General features: G+C 56.9%; 1 protein-coding gene across 30 annotated transcripts in view; it reads left to right on the top strand.

Moving 5' to 3' along the window:
* The window catches only part of TMEM63C (transmembrane protein 63C), a 79,036-nt gene extending 64,826 nt beyond the window's left edge, over positions 1-14,210 (top strand). For 28 of the 30 annotated variants that reach the window (XM_071213761.1, XM_071213763.1, XM_071213768.1 and 25 more), the window contains 9 exons: positions 1,077-1,183; positions 2,168-2,254; positions 2,798-2,863; positions 4,511-4,673; positions 4,916-5,021; positions 5,444-5,611; positions 7,363-7,472; positions 8,830-8,898; positions 11,487-14,210. In XM_071213761.1, the coding sequence (XP_071069862.1) occupies positions 1,077-1,183; positions 2,168-2,254; positions 2,798-2,863; positions 4,511-4,673; positions 4,916-5,021; positions 5,444-5,611; positions 7,363-7,472; positions 8,830-8,898; positions 11,487-11,687 (1,077 nt within the window). In that variant the 3' untranslated portion in view covers positions 11,688-14,210. Of the gene's footprint in view, positions 1-1,076; positions 1,184-2,167; positions 2,255-2,797; positions 2,864-4,510; positions 4,674-4,915; positions 5,022-5,443; positions 5,612-7,362; positions 7,473-8,829; positions 8,899-9,068; positions 9,295-11,486 lie in introns of those variants that run through there. The other 2 variants (XR_011648299.1, XM_071213753.1) reach the window with 2 other exon arrangements.
* Positions 14,211-18,713: the final 4,503 nt, after the last annotated feature.

Below are 18,713 nucleotides of genomic sequence, written 5' to 3'. Positions count from 1 at the left end.
GGGGGGGAGCTGTGGGTGGTTCTAGGGAGAGTGTGGGGGCATGGGGTCTAGGATCACCGTAGCCCACAGAGGCAGGGGTCCCAGGCTGGGCAGAGGGTGCAGGAGTGAGGCCAGCGTGAATTGCTTCCTCCCCACGTCCTCTGGGCAGCGTCTCTGTCTGCATGGTAGGTGGAGGGTGGGAGGAGGAGGTCAGCCATCCGAGGGAGGCGGGGCCCCTTCCCTCATCACCCAGTGCCTCCACTCCTGCTTGGGGGCCCTCGGCCCCGTTGAAACACCTCTGAGTTTAAAGGGCATCTTCGACCATTTCCAAATACTGTAGCCTCCAGGGCTTCTTTTGGGGATGATGAGAGGGTGGGGGCAATGGATGGTGGTGACGGCAGCAGAACGAGGTAAGTGTAATTAATATCACCAAACTGCACATTCAAGATGGTTAAAATGGCGAATTTTATGCTCTATATGTTACCACAGTATTTTTTTCAAAAATATCCCCATCCCTATTCCCAACGCAACACACTCACGACATATGCACATGCCATGCACACGCCGCACATATACAACACACACGACACAGACACACAAGCACAATACACATCACCTGCCGCACAGTCATCCCACACCCCACGCATATGCACCCAGCCTCACCCACACACCACACACGTTACACAGCACTCCTACACCACGCATCACACACACACACACACACACACACACACCCAGCTCGAGCCACACCCCTTCCCTCTTTACTTTGCTCCCCTCTGTCCGCTTCCCCATGGCCGCGGGCAGCGGGCCTACCGGGAACCCACTGCCCCCGCCCTGGCCTTCTTCGCCTCCCTGAGGATGACGTCCCGTAGGGTCTGAGGTGGGAGCCCCGGGGCGCAGCAGGTGGCTCTGGACTGTGCCCGGAGTCCTGTGCCCTCCCGGAAGGACTCGATCAGGAAGGCCCCCGAGAAAGGCCAGGCCTGCTCTGGGCTTGGCTGGAGGAGCAGAGGCCTGGGGAAGGGGCCGCAGGGCCCCTGGAAGGGGAGGGTCTCTTCTTGCACTGATGTCTCTCCTGTCTCCCCCCTTCTCCCCTACAGAGCCCGATTGTGACCCAGTTCTTCCCCTCCCTGTTGCTGTGGTTCTTTACAGTGATCCTGCCCCTGATCGTCTACTTCTCTGCCTTCCTCGAGGCCCACTGGACCAGGTGAGCTGGGGCCTCCACTCCCAGCCTGCCCTTTTCCCCAGCCCAGCCCAGGGCTTGGTCCTCCCCCCTGGCCGTAGGAATAGCACTGATGCTTTTATTACCTGCAGTCATCCCCAGAGACCCTTGGAGTGTTTTCTCTTTGGAAGGAGGAGCTGGGCTGGCTCCAAGCCTCTTGGCCTCAGATAGGTGCTGAGATAGGACCTGGACCATATATGGGGCAAGGGGCCAAAAGCAAGAGCTCTGGGGGCGACACCGCAGCCTGAGCCTCTGCCCTCACAGCCCCCACCATACACTGAGGGGTGAAGCTGGAAGGACGAGCTGTGGGTGACGGAAGTCCAGGCGGGGGCACAGGAGGAGGAAGCTCAACGTGTTTGGGAATGTAGGCTGGGATGGCCGTGGCAGAGGGGCCATGAGTTCGCCCTGACTGCAGATGCATTCAGCCCCCACAGAGCCCAACATTTTAAACAGTCAGATTTCCTTTTCGTTAGCCCTAATAGTCTTATGGTGCTAGCTAATTGGGTAGGAAGTGTCTGCCATGTCTTGGCAGCAGGCGGGGTTCCTTTGGCCTGAAAGCCACATGGGTCTCAAAGTTATCTCCTGCGCCAAAAGTTCCTCCCATCTTACCAGGCAGTGAGCCTGAAGGTTTGTCCCTAACAAATCTCTACTGGTCTTTCCTCTAAGAACAAGGCGTATGTTGATTATTGAAAAAGATTCTGCATCATGTACATAATAATGAATCAACCTCATAATGATTGATCCCACTGGTAATTTGTGTGCCCTCCTTCCTCTTCCTGTGTCCAGAGCAGACATCACTAGTCGAGCATACTCTATTTCCCTATGCTCCAACAACGTCAAGTTGGCCTGCATAGTGAAACCAATTTTCTAGCACAAGATAGCTCACTTGCTCTCTTCATTATGTGTTTGGGCCTTTGGATCTTGTCATACCTCTCTCGCTGATCAGCATCTCTCTTTGTTGCCTTCTAGATCGGCTCAGAATCTGGTCATAGTGCACAAGTGTTACATCTTTCTGGTGTTTATGGTGGTCATTCTGCCCTCTATGGGACTGACCAGGTACTGCACCTCCAACTCTCCTCTCTCAGCCAGGGGAACTCACCCTTGAGTTGGAACCTCCTCTTTCATAAGCTATAGGCCTCTAGTGTCTGTGGTTGCTGCAAATCCATTGCGGTAATGACAATGCAGGGCCTGTCGTAGGCCTAGCATGAGCCACGTGTAACTAATGTGTCAGCCATGAGCTCTCCCCTCAAAGAGCTTATTATCCAGCCGGGGAGGTGAGGCATGCCTGCCAGCTAGCTGACAGCCCCAAGTGAGAAGAACGCAGCAATTCACAAGAGGCAGAGCACTGTGGGGAAACGGCTGGTGAAGGTTTGCTGTGGGAGATGGCCTTGAGCTGAAAGTTCTACGTGTTAGGAACATGGCTCAGCACTGACAGGGGTGTGGGGTAATGTGGACTGGCCAGCTGGAAGATGAGGACATCAGCATCTTTGGAGATTGGGTGGGAGAAGAGGGAGGAAGGGAAGCCGCCAAAGAGGAATAGAAATTCCAGGCCTTTCTCTCTGCGCCAATTTAACTAAAGAACCTTGTTCTTGCTTCCAGCTTGGATGTATTTTTGCGTTGGCTGTTTGATATCTACTACCTGGACGTGGGGTCCATCAGGTTCCAGTGAGTCTGGGGGCCCTGTTTGGGTATGCCCCCACACGTGTCCCTGTGCTCTGTGGGCTCATGCCGGGGTGGACAGGCAAACCCTTCCTGCAGCCCAACACTTGTAATTTGCTCACAGATATATAGATGAATGGGGCGAACACCCACCTTAGGCAGTCCTCTTAGCTTTCCTGTGCTATGGACCCCTTTTGGCAATCTGGTAAAGCCAAGAAACACCCTTCTCTGAATAAATGTTTTAGAAATAATTGTAGATTCACAGGAAGTTGCCAAAAAGTGAACAAGAGGGCCTGAGTACCTTTCTCCCAGTTTCTCCCAGTGCTGACATCTTTCATAGCTGTAGCACGATATCACAGCCAGAAATGGACATTGGAACGATCCACACACCCTGTTCAGGTTTTACGTGCACTCCAGTGTCTTTAAATGCTCACAGTATGTGGCTTACCAAGAGAGCCAGTTACACTGAAACATAGTTATCAAAATGTTTGACAAAGCAAATTTGTGACGTAACCTTCACACATTTAATTACAACACAGATCATTTTAAATATAGGTAAATTCATTACCTGTTATTATCTTTAAAGCTACGGTTTGAGCACTGGTGTTCCTTAGCTTGAACAAGAACATTCCGTCGGGGGGGTGGGGGCACGTCTTTGAGAAGGCATCGTGTGGAGCTGGCTCTGGGAAGGCAAGACCAGCATTCCGCAAGGTAACTTGATTACAGTTACACTGCCCTTGTAGTAAGTTCTTTTCTGCTCTCAGATCGACAAGTTCATCTTTGGGTTAGGCCAGTATCTTTAATATAGTTTCTATCAGAAAGGAAAGAATTATGAATTCCTGACTCAACCTTGATACCATCAAAGAAGGACTAATTTTCGCTGGCGTTCTGAAATATGGCCAGGTGCTCACAGAACTCTCTTGTATAGCCGGGGACATTGGGACACAACGGAGAGGCCTGTGTCACCAGGGCAAGAGCAGGCAGCTAGGCCAGTTGGTGGCTGAGTGAACGACTCCTAGTTGAGGCCGCCTTGCGCCGTCAAAGAGGCAGCTGAGAAAACCAATCGAAGTTGAAAACTTTAATCATGTTTAATCTAGCAGCAAGTCTCCTAACTACCCATAATTTTGAAGTAGTGATGGGCACAAGTGGTATTGTAAGATACTGGCAACAATGGGAACGTGGATTAATATCTGATTTCTACGGGTGATGTAGGGACAGCTATGGCTAGACTTACTGTGGTTTTTACCCACGTTCTTAGTCAAAGGAAATGCAAAATTTTGGTTAGAAATTGGGGGAAATAAAGGTGTAATATTTTTTCCCATCTAAAGGCATGGTCCCCCAGAATTCTACCAATGGACATTCCAGGGTCTGTGGACCCAGGTCAACCACCCGTTCCTTAGATACAGCCTGGGCATGGATTTTCTGACACACTGACACCTTAGGGAGACTTGTGCTCAAAAGAGATGCTGGTTCACTTAAACTGGGTTGAGGGCACATAAAATGATCCTCCTCATCCCGGCCTCCCTCCACTTCCATGCCTGCTCCCACCTGTCCTTTCCTCTTTTCCTCTCCTCTCCCTTCCAACATTGCTCTCTTTCCCCATCCCTTCCTTCTGTCGCCGCCTTCCACTCTCCCCCCGGCCCCACCGCCCAGGTGCGTGTTCCTGCCAGACAACGGCGCCTTCTTCGTCAACTACGTGATCACGGCGGCTCTGCTGGGCACAAGCATGGAGCTGATGCGAACAGGGTCTCTCTTCGTGTACTGCACCCGCCTATTCTTCTCCAGGTCGGAGCCAGAGCGAGTCCACATCAGAAAGGTGAGGACTGGGCCCTTCCCTGGTTACAGCATTTGGGATTCCTCTTGGGAGGGCATTGGACCTGGGGCAGAGCTTGCTGGAAGCACCAAGGCATCTGAGATTGGCAGCATGGTGGGGCTAGACGGGTGCCTCTCAGGCTCCAGGCTTGGGAGGGAGGCTGCCTCCAGCTCCCAGGGGCCTACAGGGAGCCACAGAAGCAGTCAGGTAACCGCAGGATGATGACTTCCTGCCTTCTGCCCCAGAGGCAGGCCATAGACTTCCAGTACGGGCGAGAGTACGCTTGGATGATGAATGTCTTCAGCGTGGTGATGGCGTACAGCATCACGTGCCCTATCATTGTCCCTTTTGGTGAGTCATCCCCAAGACATACCCAGTTAGGTTGCTCAACCTCGGATTGGGAGGGAGAATCGAGCCCCGACTCATGAGGCCCCCTCCTGGAGCACAAGGAGACTGGGAACAACCTACATGGCCGGGCGGGGAGGTGTCAAGTCCAAGGCCAGGTGGGAGGGGGGTGCTGGGGTTGGGTGGCTGCTTGCATAAAATGTTTGTTGAAGGAATGCGTGAGTGAATGACTCTTCACCCAGGTAGCAGAATAGGTTCTGGGGCCTCCAAGGCAGCTGCCGGGCCCAGAGGTCACCTCCACAGGGTTCCCACAGCCTGCCCTTGGCTCTTGTTATTCTGGCAGCCTTGAATCTTGTTGACCTTGGGGTAGCACCCATCCCAACTGCTGAAGCAGCCGTTAAGTGTGCCTCTGTCTTCCGGCTTCCCAGGGCTGCTCTACCTGTGCATGAAGCACTTGACAGACCGTTATAACATGTACTACTCCTACGCACCCACCAAGCTCAACGAGCAGATCCACATGGCCGCCATCTACCAGGCCATCTTTGCACCTCTCTTGGGGCTGTTCTGGATGCTCTTTTTCTCCATCCTACGACTAGGTAGGTCCCAAGCTGCCCCGTGGACCCACTGCCACCTCCCCCCCACTACTTTGTGAATCTCTCAACACCAACTCCATTAGGGTAGATAAAGCCCAGAAAAAAGATGATGTTGCCCATCGGAGCTTCTCCAGGCCCAGGGACCTCTCTAGACCTCAAGGACAAATATTTGAGTCCCTGCAGGGCATCGAGGCTAGGGGAGAGCAGGGACCAACGTGGTCCAAATGGTATGGACTTTGGCTTCTAATATCCCAGCCATGAGCAATCATCTTCCTTCATTCTAACTCAAGGCTGACAGGAAATAAAATATTAGCCATGTGGGGGCTCAGTTCCCATGACATTCTCTCTGGGAGCCTATAAGATTCCTGGTCATATGGGTTGCCAATCACCTGGAGGAGGAGTCTTGAGTCTGCCTTGGCAACCAGCTCTGCCCTCACTCTCGGGCTACAGGAAGCTGCTGTCCCTGCCATCGTTTGCTCAGCCCAGGCCAACTCAGACACCTCACAGAGGTGGTTCCCACTGGCCACAGACCGGGCGCCCCTCAGCTCCCTCCTCTCGGAGGCACCCATGTGCGCCATGCCAGCCCCTCCCCAGTCTCAGAAACTCATGCTTCCGAAGCCCCCCCACCTTCCCCTCCCCCACTGCCCTTCCCTCAGTGACTTAACCTTGAACTTCGTAGGGGAGCAGAGAAGGGAAAGTTGGTGTTTTTTTTTTCCTTGGCAACTCTCCCTCTCACATTGGTATCTGTAAACAGCTCTGGTTTTTGTGTGAATTATCCACTTACAATTTCTTACCCCACTAGCTTTTCCTTGCCACTTAGCAGATTTTTTCATCATGCTTTTTTCTAAGTATAAAGGACTAACTAAATGTTGATCAAAAATAGAAAAATATAAAGACCACAATTTCCGTTGCCCACAGTCCCATCCTATGCAGATGTTTGGGGGAGCAGGAAAGCAGGAGTGTAGTAGGTTGGTTAATTGTTACTTTGCAAACTTGTGAGCATCCACTTTATGACATCCAGTCTTATGTTCTGAGTTTTTCACTACACCTTATGTTCTGGCAGTCTCCCATGTTAGTAAAATATGGTTTGAGCACATGCCTTTTAAAGGCTGCATTAAATCCTAACAGTTTTAGTCACTTCTCTGCTGTTGGGTTTTGAGAGGTCTGCTATTATAAAAATGTTGCAATAAGCTTCATTACACAGTAATCTTTGATTGAAAAGACTGATTTTAATATTTTCTGAGGTACAAAACTGCTGCCATAAAAAAATGACCAAATATCCCCAAATGAAATGCAAATGACTTCTAATTCTGGATGGCTTTGCAGTGCCATTAGCACTCTCACACTTCGAAACGGTTTGCTGGGGAAGGTGTGAGTCACAGATTGTGTTTGAGGGCAGTGGCATTACATGGACTAACTCAAAAGAACTTCCCAGGGACCGTGGTATCAGAGGTAACTGACAGGCTGTGAAGGACAGGTTCAGTGGGCACGTGAGTCCATTTAAAGTCTCTTTTCATGGAACCCACAAGATTCCAAATTCTAAACTGGTCCAAGAGAACAGAGGGGTGAAGTCATCGTGTCAGTGCGTTGATGTTCTAGAGCTGGGAGGAGAATTGAGCAAGGGCTCTGCCCAGGCTCAGACTCCCCCCAACCCCGAGATACTGAGGGGGCCCCTGGGCCCCTGCGAGCTGGGCTGGCCTCCCAGCTGTTACCCCTCGAGCACCAGGCCCACGGCCTTTTCTTCTCCTCGGCAGGTTCACTCCACACCATCACGTTGTTTTCCTTTTCCGTCCTGGTCCTCTCTGTGGTAATAGCCTTTTTGGGCACTTTTCTGGGGAAGTTTCGGAGGGTGTCTGCCTATGAGGTGAGTCGCAGGCCTGCCTCTCCTCTCCTGGTTCTCACTGGCCGCACAGGCACCATTCCAGGAGCCCCCACCCCGACCTGAGCACCCGTAGTACCCGAGAGGAAAGGACCTCTCTCCAGTGACGGGCGTGGGAGCCCAATGCACATGTGCGTGCAGGTGTGCAGCCTTGCACTAGCGGGGCCTCCAGCCCCAGAACCACACCTCATGGAGTGGAGAAGTCCAAAGGCAGTTCCCCTTCCCTCCCCTTCCCTTCCCTTCCCTCCCCTCCCTCCTTCAAACAACAGCCTGGCCCCAGCGCTCCAGCAGTGTGGTGCTGTCCAGCCACTGAGCTGCGAGCACCCAGCCAAGGAGCAGAGGGTTGAGAGAGCCGGGAGCAAAGGACAAGAAAGGATGGTGCTGACCTGGGGAGGGGGGCGGGGTGGGAGCCGTTTTCTGACCTGTAGGAATCCCAGGCTGTTGCTGACACTGTCTGGAAGCGGCGCCTGCCCGGGGCCCAGGCTAAGCTTAGGTGCCCTGGAGAAGGGAGCCCGTCCTCGCCCGCTCAGTCAGCAGCACTGTGTGCTCTAGAGCATTTCCCCAGGTGGGCTTTCTGTCCAGAATAATCTCCAGTGAGCCAAAATATCTTTTTTAAAAAATGTTTTATGGTCATATATTTGCTTTTCTAGTTAACCTTCTGCTTAAGGCAACCGGCACAGGTTTTCAGTTGATGGTAGTGAATTGTTTGCTTTTTAAAGGAATTTATATAAAGAAAAGGAAGCCGGTTGGTTTATAGACCGGCATTCCACAGGTGGGGCGCAGATGGGTGGGAGTCCTCATTCCTGGTGTCTCCACGTCCGGGCCCCTGGGCACCTCCGCCCGCCGCCCTCGCGGCCTGGCCCTCCTCCTCCATCCCCTGGCCTGAGTGCCACGCTGGTGAAGGGACTGCAGTGCATGGCCCCTCTGGCTCGGTCTGCCTAACGTGACAGCATCTTGTGATCTGGTTGCTCAAGGGCCCACCCCAGAGCAGGAAGATGGCAGGGGCCTAGCTAGAGAGGGGGAATCCCAGGAGAAAAGACTGGGCTGGAGGCAAGGCTTTTCTGGAGTCCAAGCAGGCCCGTCTGTGAACCCCAGCCCTAATCTGCTTGCCTCCCCCCACTGTGGGGATGGGACGTGGGAAGGGACCCCTGGCATTGCCCCCCTCCCCCTCTGAGCCTCAGCCCTGCCCACTGGGCGGAAGGTCTGGGAAGACAGAAGATGAGTTGAGTCCCAGGTGGTGAGAGGTCCAGGGGAAGGGCCCAGGCTCCTCGGGACGTGGGGCAGGGGCAGAGGGCGGACAGCCCCCTCGCTCTGTGACCTGCCACCCCTCTCCCCACTGCAGCCTGAGGAGGACGCCCGGACGGTGTTTGACATGGAGCCAAGCAGCTCTTCCTCCACACCCACCTCCCTTGTGAGTCGCCGCCTTCACCTTGGGGCACAGGGCAGGAGGGGGTGGCCTAGAGGGCTGGGCTGCTCCGGTGGCACTGCGGGGGCACCGGGACTTAGTGTCCTCCCCAGGTACTGGGGAGGAGACGGGGCTCCCCTGGGCTCCCTCCTCTGATGCAGCAGGACTTGACCCAGGTCCAAATGTTGCCGTGGATCTGGCTGAAGGGCCCGTCCAGAAGATCCACCTTTTACACGGCATACTCTAAAAGGAAATCAGAGAGGAAAAGGTCGCTCAGGGTGAGAAAGGCCGCAACGACCTCAGTCGTGTAGACGCAGGGTCGAGCTGGGGCTTGGCCTCGGGACCGAAGGCTGCCTCCCTGGGCAGAACGGCGCAGACAAGAGCAGCAGGGAGCTGTCGGAGGTGCGTGCGGGAGCGCTGCCCGCATCCCTGCTTCCCGAATCCAAGCCACCAGTGAGGATGGCTGCAGGGCCGCCAGAGCTGTGCCCTGAGTAGGGGCCCGGGGATCTGTGCCCACACCCAGTGCCTTGGAGGAGCCCCAAAGAAGGGCACTGGTCAGCCTGGGCACTCAGGGAAGGCTCCGGAGCAGGGGGGCAGCTGCTCCCAGTCTAGGAATAGGAGGGGGTGGCCCAGATGAAACTGGGTGTGGGGGAAGAGCCCCCAAGGAGGAGGACCAGCTACACAAAGGCCCGGAAGAGAGGATCTGGAGCGTTTAGGGAAACCAAGGCAGTTTTCCGCGGGGTGGAAACGCAGGGTGGGCAGAGCTGGATAAAAGTGTCAAAAGCATCCTCACGGCAGTTGCCCACGTGGTGCCCTGACACGGGTGCGATCAGAACCACAAGCCTGGCTCGCTTTGAAGAGTCCTGACAGACAGGGGCAGGTGTCTCTGGGAGGCTGCGGGGGAGAGGCAGCTTGGGTGACAGAGAGGCCGCCAAGGTCCCAGAGCAGCTCCCCGGGGACACTTCCAGCCTGACCGGCCTGGAATATTGGGAGCAGTGGCCGAAATCTTCCAATGACCCCCCTCTTGATCTTTATGATAAACCCACAGAGGTGGCGTTTTGTCATTTCCATGTTTACGGAGAAGGAAACTGAGGCTCAAAAAAGGTTAATTAATTTAGCCCCTAGGGCACTAAGCAAGCGAGAGGCAGAACAAAGTTTGAACCAGGTCTTTCTGAGCCTAATGCCTGTGTTTAAAAAAAAAATTACTAGGATTGTTTAACTCTTTCCTGATTATAAAAGTGGCACTATGAACACTGCAGAAAATTATGGAAGAAAGAGATAAACAAGAATATGAAAATAATATGTCCATATTCCTATCACCCAAAGATGACCACTGATATCTTAGTGGCTCTTCTTCCACATATGTTTTTTATATATATAATTTGAAAATTATTTTTATTTTATATTATATTCAATTTTTATATTTTATATGTAATTTTTGCTAAAGTGAAATAATACCATACCTACTGTTTTATAACTTACTTTTTTAGTTGACATATATAAATTATCATTTCTTCTAATACCCAACACACATTTAAATTCCCCTGATTGTTCTAGCACTCTCTTTTACAGCTTGTCCAAATAAGGCCAATCCCGTAACACGTGCTGGATTAATCCAGTACCTCTGGCTCTTAGGTCCCTTTTCTAAGACTCGATGCAAAGATCAAACCTATATTCCTGCAGAATGTCCCACCTTCTGGATTTTTCTGGCTGTTTCCTCCTGATGACTTGTAGCAGGTCCCACTGTCTCTCCTGTATTTCCTGAAAAACAGAAGTTAGACCCAAAGGCTTGATAGAGTCAAGTTCAACACGGGCTAGAACACATTCCAGGGGGTGCTACGCATGGTGCCAGGAGAGACGTCGTACCCCATTAACGATGCCAGAGCCAGACCCCGGCCAGTACCATCCGGCAGCTGGACACTTCCATTGTTCCATTGCCATTTTTCTTCTTAGGACCAAAAGTCTAGTTACTTGGCATTCATCTGTAGCAAAAATAATTCCCTCTTCAACTGGCGAGGCTGGTTGCACCGAAATAAATTCATACAGGAAATGTTAAATTTTCTCTTACTGACATTTTCAGGGGAAGGAGTTGGCTTCATAGTCACTTCCAAGGGTCACAGTTTGCTTCTTAGAAATTCCCGTGTTTTTCCCACCTTGGTGCTCACCCGGCATCCCCAAGGTTGACAGGTCTGTGACCGAGACCTCAGATAAGTCTTGCGTTGCAAATCCTGATTCATAGGCCAACGAATGCCACCCCCAGAGGGAGTTCTGGACGCGCCTCTGGAGCTATAGTAGAAAGTGTAGGAGCCCAGGGATGGGGTCGCTGAGACCCCAGCTGAGCAGACTCTCATGTCGCCCCCTTCTTGGGGTCAGCCTGACGTTGAAACAAGAATAACTAGAGCAGTGGGCTGGGTGTCAGGAGACCTGCCACCAGCCCCGGAGCCGGCAGATGCTCCGCAAATGACCCCGAGCGACCAGCGGGTGGGATGGACGGGAGCAGGCTGCCGGGGGTGGACGGCTCCCGGCTTGGCGGGGGCAGAGGGGCGGGGAATGGGCGAGTGACTTTGCCTCCATCTCCCTTCTGTCCTGAGCAGCTGTATGTGGCCACTGTGCTGCAAGAGCCGGAGATGACCCTGAGCCCAGCCACCTCCCCGGGCCGGCACACCTACGGCACCATGAACAGCCAGCCGGAGGACGGAGAGGAGGAGAGCGGCCTGAGGGGTCTTGCGCAGGAGCTGAACTCGGCCCAGTTCCAGGAGGGGCTGGAGCTGGAGGGCCAGAGCCAGTACCACTGACCGGCACCCGAGGCCTCCACCTGGCGACTCCCGGCAGGACAGCGGCCAGGGGAGAGCCTGGCGGGGAGAGCAGGAGGGCGGCCCGGGTCTCCCCACTCTGGCCTGCCGACTTGGGGTCCCCCCAGTGGAGACATCCGCCGTCCTGGCCGCATAGAAGCTAGAATGGGAGACACCGGGCGGTGCAGCCAGACCCTGGGGTGGAGAGAGGACGCGGGCCGCCGCCACATCCTGGGAGCGGCGGCACAAGCCCTGGGTGCAGACTGAATCCTGGGTGCCCTTCTTGGGGTCGAGATGGAGAAGGTGTGTGTAAGGGAGCAGCTGGAAAGAAGGTGCCTGCATCTGCCCCGCTGCTCTCTCCCCGCCTTCCACCCGCCCCACGGCGGTCCGAGGAGGCTGCAGAGGTAGGTACGCGGCCTCCTCTCCAGAGAGCGAGAAGACAGACCGCCGCCGCATCACTCGTTTCCCTGCATGAGGATCTGCGAGGAAAAAGCTCCCCCGGCCACCCGGAGCAAGGGGCAGCGGAGACCGTGGGCCCCAGGAGAGCACGGAGCCCCTGCCTCCGCCCCCGTCAGAGTTTTAGTCTTGGGAGAGTAGCTGGGCCACGGTCGCTGGGGGTCTCATTAAAAGAGGCCTGTGCGTTTCGATGAAGGAAACCTGTGCTAGCCCTGGCTGCTTAATACCAGGTGGGGAGAAGCAGAGGCGGAATCCGTGGCGGGGCTCTGCGCCCCAGACTCTGGGTGGGGGGAAACCAGATGTGCTTCCCCAAGGCCCAGCCGTCCTGCCTGACGTGCGGACGCCCAGGCCCCGAGCTTCCCCCGCCGCACCCACCCGAGTGCCTTGACTCCCGGCTCGGCCGAGGTGGGCGGCAGCGTAGGGTAGGAAATCTGTGCTTCTAACCATTCCGTGCCCCTCACGGAGGACCTGCCCTTCCCTTTCGGGGCCGCCCTGCACCCAGGACGGAAGGCAGCTTGAGGGGCCTGCAGTGAGGCCGGGGCTCGGACGCTTGGCCGCCCCATCCCCCCGGGGGGGGCAGAGCTGCGTCCTCCCTGGAGAAACCCTTTCTGGCAGAGTGAGGGGCCCTCCCAGCCTGGAAGAGCCAAATCCTGGGCAGGAACAATCCTGGACCTTTGCCGCAGCGGGTGGGGTATAGGCCTCTGCCTCGGCGCAGGCACCCAGCACACCTTGTGCAGCCCACCAGGAGGTGGACTGGGATGTGTGTTCTCCTGCCTCCGAAGGTCTGGGTCCCTGCAGCCCCCTGCTAAAGGCGCCCCACCCCCTCGGCCCAACTCTGCCCCAGCTCACCTCACCTGGGCATTTCTCTCCCAGGTCCCAGGCACACAGGTGCCCTGAACTCAGATTGCCTGGGTCCCATCCCTGCTCTACGTTTTGTCCACATTGTGACCCCAGAAGCTTCTAGCTCCACCTCAGCTAGAAATAGTGCTCAAGGGACAGACATGGTACCCTGGGGCTTAGCCTAAGCCTCTGGCAAGGAAGGTCTTTCCGGAAAGCTTGGGTTGGCTGGGGAAGGGGCCCCTTCCCCACACCTTGTCTGGCTGACCCTTACAGACCCAGGGCCCAGTTTCACCAACCAGCAGTGGGGACAGGATCCTTTCTGAAGCAGCGTGGTCAGGCCTCGGCGGGGAGCTCTGCTCGCTGCAGGCAGAGGGCCAGCTCCAGGCTTTGCCTGCGCACCAGAGTGTACTTGGGGCAGGGGGCAGGGGGCTGCTGGGAGCTCGCCTGGGGGCTCTCCTTGCCTGGACACCGCCTGCCCTGCCTGCCCCCAGGCCCCACAGCCCCTGCTGGACTAAGGTGGGCTGCTCGGGCAGCTGCTCCTCCCCCTGCCCGCCCTCCAGCCCTCGGAAGCGTCTGCGCAGTCAACAGGGCAGGGCGGCTGCAGCTTCCCCCTCTGGATTTGGGTCCAGTGCAATCGGATTCCAACCGAAGGTGGTGTGAATGTTGGGAAAGTTCCAGAGTCCACTCACTTCTCCACCCTTCCTGGAGACCCAGAGCGACTGGCCATGCTTAACTTTCCCCGGCCATCCCCCACCCGTTAGCTCCTCGCGCACTCACACCTCCACCCACGTCCAGGCCCTCCCAGGCACCCTTCCCCTCTGACCTGCCCTCACTGGCTTCCCCCTACCACCATCCACCCGCATCTCTGGACCCCGGCCCCAGCAGCCCCCTTCCCAGCTCATTGCCCCGTTCCAACCAGCTCACTGAAGACACCCCTCATCAGCCGACTTGACCCTCTGGAGGGAGCTGCCTCCTGGCCTGGAGAGCACCCGCTCCCCCGAGGTCTGCCTGCCCAGCACCCCTCCACAGGCCTGGAGCCGCCCCACGCCCGCCCGCCTGTCCCTCAGCCGCCGCTGGAAGCAAAGTGCCTATCAGCAGTGTTGCATCCTCTGGGGGCCCCGCTGCGGGGTTGGGACTTCCCTTTGCCGTCACCACTAAAGGAATGTGCCAGAATGCTGAAGCCTGTTATCAAAGCTATGACCGTGCCTTGAATAAACAAGTCCCTCAGCCTCTCTGGCCTGTGCCTCTGCGACAGGGCTTCCCCTCTGCCCGGAAGGGGCCAGAGCGGGAGGAGCTGCTGAGGAGTGAGCCTCCGGGCAGCCACTGGCCTGAAGGGCCACCTCACTCCACAGCTCCCACCTCCCCGGGCCAGAGCTGCCCCTCCCCGAATCCACCCGCAAGGCCTGGATGACCAGAGGGAGGGAAGCGAATCTGGGTCTCGTTCTCTGCGGGAGCTCTGGGAGCCCCCCGAGCAGCAGGTGGGAGCTTTCGGGTCTTTGGTGACCCTGAAGATCATCAGGGCAGCCCCCGAGGGTGGCAGAGGCCGTGTGCGGGCAGTGCGTGCAGGCATCAGTGAAGGCTCCAGGGAGGGGGGCCACCTCGGGCCGCACAGGGCCTCGGCCAGCAGCGCTGGGGGACGGGGGAGGTGTGGCCTCGGCCAGGTCTGGAAGGCTCTGCTGACCCAGGGGTGCGAGGTTCTACCAGGTAAGAACTCCGTGCCCTGGGGAACACGAGTCCTGGGTCAGGGGCTGGTTCCAGCCCATCCTTGTGCCACCTAATTGACCCTGCCCTCCGGCCCCTCATCCAGAAAGTCAGGGTAGGAGACGTGAGCCCCCCTGCCATGTGTCATCGCTGAATAGAGGGAGCGCAGCTGGGGGTGGGGTGGGCGCTGGTGGAGGGGACGCAGCCTTCTCCGGGCCTCCCTGTGGGAACACTGGGACCCTCTCCTCCAGCGTCTGCAGCCCGTTGGCGGGCGTGTTTTTAATGCCAATGCCTGGGGCATCTTCGTCCATGCTGGGGGTCACAGCTGACCCTCTGCGTGAGGAAACGACCCCCAAGCAGCTGAGGCAGCAGGGCGGCGCCCTGCGGGGGCAAGGTGGGTGGGGAGGGCCAGGCCAGGTGTCTGAGTAAGGTGACCGCAGAAGCCCAAGCCTCGGTCTCAGAGCTGAACCTGCGCACAGCCGGGGCTCCCCAGGGGCGAGAAGGGCCGTCTGCACACCTCATCGGTTCCCAGCAGCCCGGGGCGCACTTGGGCCCCGGGCGCGTCTCAGCCTCTGGGCGAGCATCGCGGGGCCTGGGTCAGGAGTTTGGACTTGGCCCCAAGAGTGGAGCACCCCTGGAAGGGGGAGGCTGGGGGATGGCTTGAGCACGTGTGCAGGTTAGGCCCCGCACCGGCGCCGTGGGAAGAAGGGGCGAGAGTGAAGTCAGGATGGCCGGGTGAGGACGGGGCGGCCCGAACTCTGGGAAGGGCTGGTGGGACCCAGACACGGGCAGATTCAAGAGACATCGGTCAAGCCCTCTGCTACCGCGCAGCACGCCCCGCGCCGCCCCCTCCCTGAAGCCAGGGGCCCTCGGCTGTACAGCCGGAGGGGCCAGGAGGGGCCAGGTCCTCCCGGGACACGCAGGGTCTGAGCGTGAACAGAGCCCCCTACACCCTTTACCACCCCCCTGCCCCTGCTCCAAACCGCACCCCCTCTCCTTGCCACCCCTCCCAGGGATGGGCGCAGAGGCTTGGCCCTCTCTAGGCCTGGCCTTGGGTCAAAAGCCTCCCTGGCATGCCAGGGGCTGCCCCAGAAACGGGGCTCCCTAGCCCTGGCCGGTTGGTTAGGACTAAGGGTGGGAAAGAAAACGACCCAATCCCCGGGCAGCACAGCACCTCACCCTCCCTGCTCCTCGCCCACCCTCCCCTACTCAGCTGGGGTCAGGCCTAGAAGTCAGCCGCCAGGCCACAGGCTGCCTCCGCCCCAGGCCCGCTGCCCGCTCCCCAGACCCCCGCCAGTCCCAGGTGAAACTCGCCTCAACTCCGAGGGCAAGTTTCCCTCTCCAGATGGAGAAACTGAGGCACCAATGGTCTTCCTATGGCCCTTCTGGAGAGGGCCATGGAGTTGAAGGGACGAGGCCCCGAGTGTGCGCAGGGACGCCTGGAGAGCACGCGCCTGGGCGTGGCCAGGGCCCGTCCTCTGGACCCCTCTGCCCTCCCAACAACAGTTTTACCAATAAAGGCCCAGGAAAGCCACAAAGGCTGCTCCGGGGGAGAGAAATAATGGAGACCCCCTTGGCTGAGCTGGAGGGGCTGCGGCCCTGCCTGGGAACGGGGTGGGCTACTGGCTGCTGTAGGAAAGTGTCCCCGAGGATCTGGGAATGCCTGCCAGCACTCTCAGGGTCTCCTCCTGCCCCTCGGGGACCCTGCCTCGCACCCTGGGCAAGCCCGTGGCTCAGCACCTTTCAGGGGAGCTTGCTGAGCAGGAGCAAAGCTAGAGCGAGCAGCCAGGGGACGGCAGCCCCAAGCTGAGGCCACGGGGGTGGGGGGGGGAGGCATCTCTTTGTACTCAGCAGGCCAGGAGCACTGCAGGGAGGGCTGGGGTGGGACGGGGGCAGGCCTTGGTGTCCAGGTGGGCCAAGGCACCAGCTTAGCTGGCTCTCCCCAAAAGGGCAGAGGAGCATCTGACGTCCGGGCACTGCAGGGCTGGGGACGGAGCAGGAGACCCTGGCTCCCAGGAGGTGGGCGGCTAGGGGCACCTAAGGACACCTCCAGGGCAGGCTCCCTGCCACCTCCAAAGCTGCTGGGGGCACCTCGGGTGTCTCCTGGGGAGTGCAGGCCGGACTCCAGGTTTCTAAGTCCCCTCTGGGAAGGCCCTGGGGCGGGAACTGGTTTACTGAACAGAGCTCACAGGTTTCCTCAACAGAAGCTGTTTTGTTTTTGTGAACACTGACACCAGCAACCGAGCATCTTTCAAGCCTGGAATGCTGAGGTTTGGATCCCGCCTCTGAACAGGAAGCTTCTGGAAGCTTTTAAACAATCCCATATCCAGGTCCCATCCCTGAACAATTCAACCAAAACTTCTGGAATGGGGCTGGGCACCTCTTTTACTAAAAAAAAAAAAAAAAGTCCCCCGGTTGATTCTAGTGTGGATGGGTGTGCAAAACAGTCGAACCTTCAGGCAGCCCCTGCCCTGGGAATGGGTGAGAGCTGATCCCTCACACAGCGGGCCTGACGCCTGTAAATAACTGCAGATCTGCAGGCCAGTAAACCTCTGCCCCCTTCGCCAACCCAAAGAGATGGGGAGGGGAGTCCACAGGAGAGATGAGGAGGGGCCAGAGCAGAACCCGGAACAGGGAGTCGGGAGAAGAATGGGACTCCCAGGAAACACAGGGCGTGAGAGAGTAAGTTAAAAGATGCCATGAGGAAGTGTCAGCCAAGTCCCCAAGGCAGGACATGCCTTAGACCAATGACCCGGTTCCCCCATAGATGAGTGGCATGGGGGAAAGGGAGGGGTGGGGGCTGGTGCAGAATGAAAGATTAACAAATGCAACCAAATGCAATATATGGACCTCACTGGCAGCCTGATTTGAGCACACCAGCTGTAGAAAGACATCTTTGAGACATCAGGGAAATTTGAACATGGACCCGGCCTCAAGTGATGTTGAGGAGATGTTAATCTTGTTGAATGATGGCCTGGTTTAATACATCAGGGAGAGAAAAGGTCTTTATCAGCTAGACATGCATGCAGAGGCAGTTAAAAGTGAAAGGACATGAAGTCTTAGGTTTGCTTTAAAATTCTCCAGCCGCAGAAAGGGGCGGGGAGGCCTTGAGTTGCTAATTGTTGATGTGGGACAGGGGGTACCAGGAGAGTCACTATCCTTTCTTGATTTTGTGTGTTAAAGTTTTTCCACACTAAGGAGTTTAAAAATAAAGGAAGGCATGATCCACTACTTCGCATGCTGCTGAGCGGAAGAGTAAGATGAGGACTAAGTGATTCTTGCATTTGGCAAGATGGAAGTTGCTGGCAATGACAACAGATTAGGGGTGGGGACCAGACTTCCCGAGGAAATGAAAACGAGTAAAGAACGCTCTTTTGAAGAGTTTTGCTATCAAGGGAAGTGAAGAATTGGGGGTAGCTGGAGAGGGAAGGGGGGTTGAGGGAAGGGCTGCTCTGTGTAAGACAGGCTGAAGCGGCAGGTTTGTGGGCGGAGAACCAGGAGGGGAGCAGGAGAGAGAGCGGGAGACTACAGGCCGCGCCCTTGAATAGAGAGGGAGCTGGACTAGGACTCCCCTATGTACACATACACACACTGTGCTCGAGGGGAAGGGAGGCAACCCCCACCCCGTGCTTGGGATGGTCCAAGACAGAAGAGGTGACCTTTCACCCCATCACTGGAGTTGGAGTCAACCCCTGGGGGGCAGTGGCAGGGCATGGACTCTGAGTCACAGCTGCAGGGGAGAGCCTGTGGCCCTGGAGAAAATGCTTCTGATGCCACAGTGGAAAAGGCATGCCTCAAGTGCTCTAGGCCCAAGGCCCGCCACCTCACAGCCTGCCAGGCCTGGCCTCCCAGCTTCACCAACGAGAGGCCCTGGCTGGGAGCCAAGCAAGGCCCTGTTGGCACTAGCTTACATCTTCTCAGCCGAGAAAACCTCCACGCACAGCACAGTTCCAGCGCCCCCACCTCGGAGGCCAGGAGCGTGTGAAACGTTAGCCACAAGGCTGCTCAGATGAAGCCACCTTGTAACGCTTC

The sequence above is a fragment of the Dasypus novemcinctus genome, chromosome 3 (assembly GCF_030445035.2).
Source record: "Dasypus novemcinctus isolate mDasNov1 chromosome 3, mDasNov1.1.hap2, whole genome shotgun sequence".
NCBI classification, from domain to species: Eukaryota; Metazoa; Chordata; class Mammalia; order Cingulata; family Dasypodidae; genus Dasypus; species Dasypus novemcinctus.
Note: the sequence above shows the minus strand (reverse complement) of the source record. Positions and strands in the feature narration are given on the sequence as shown.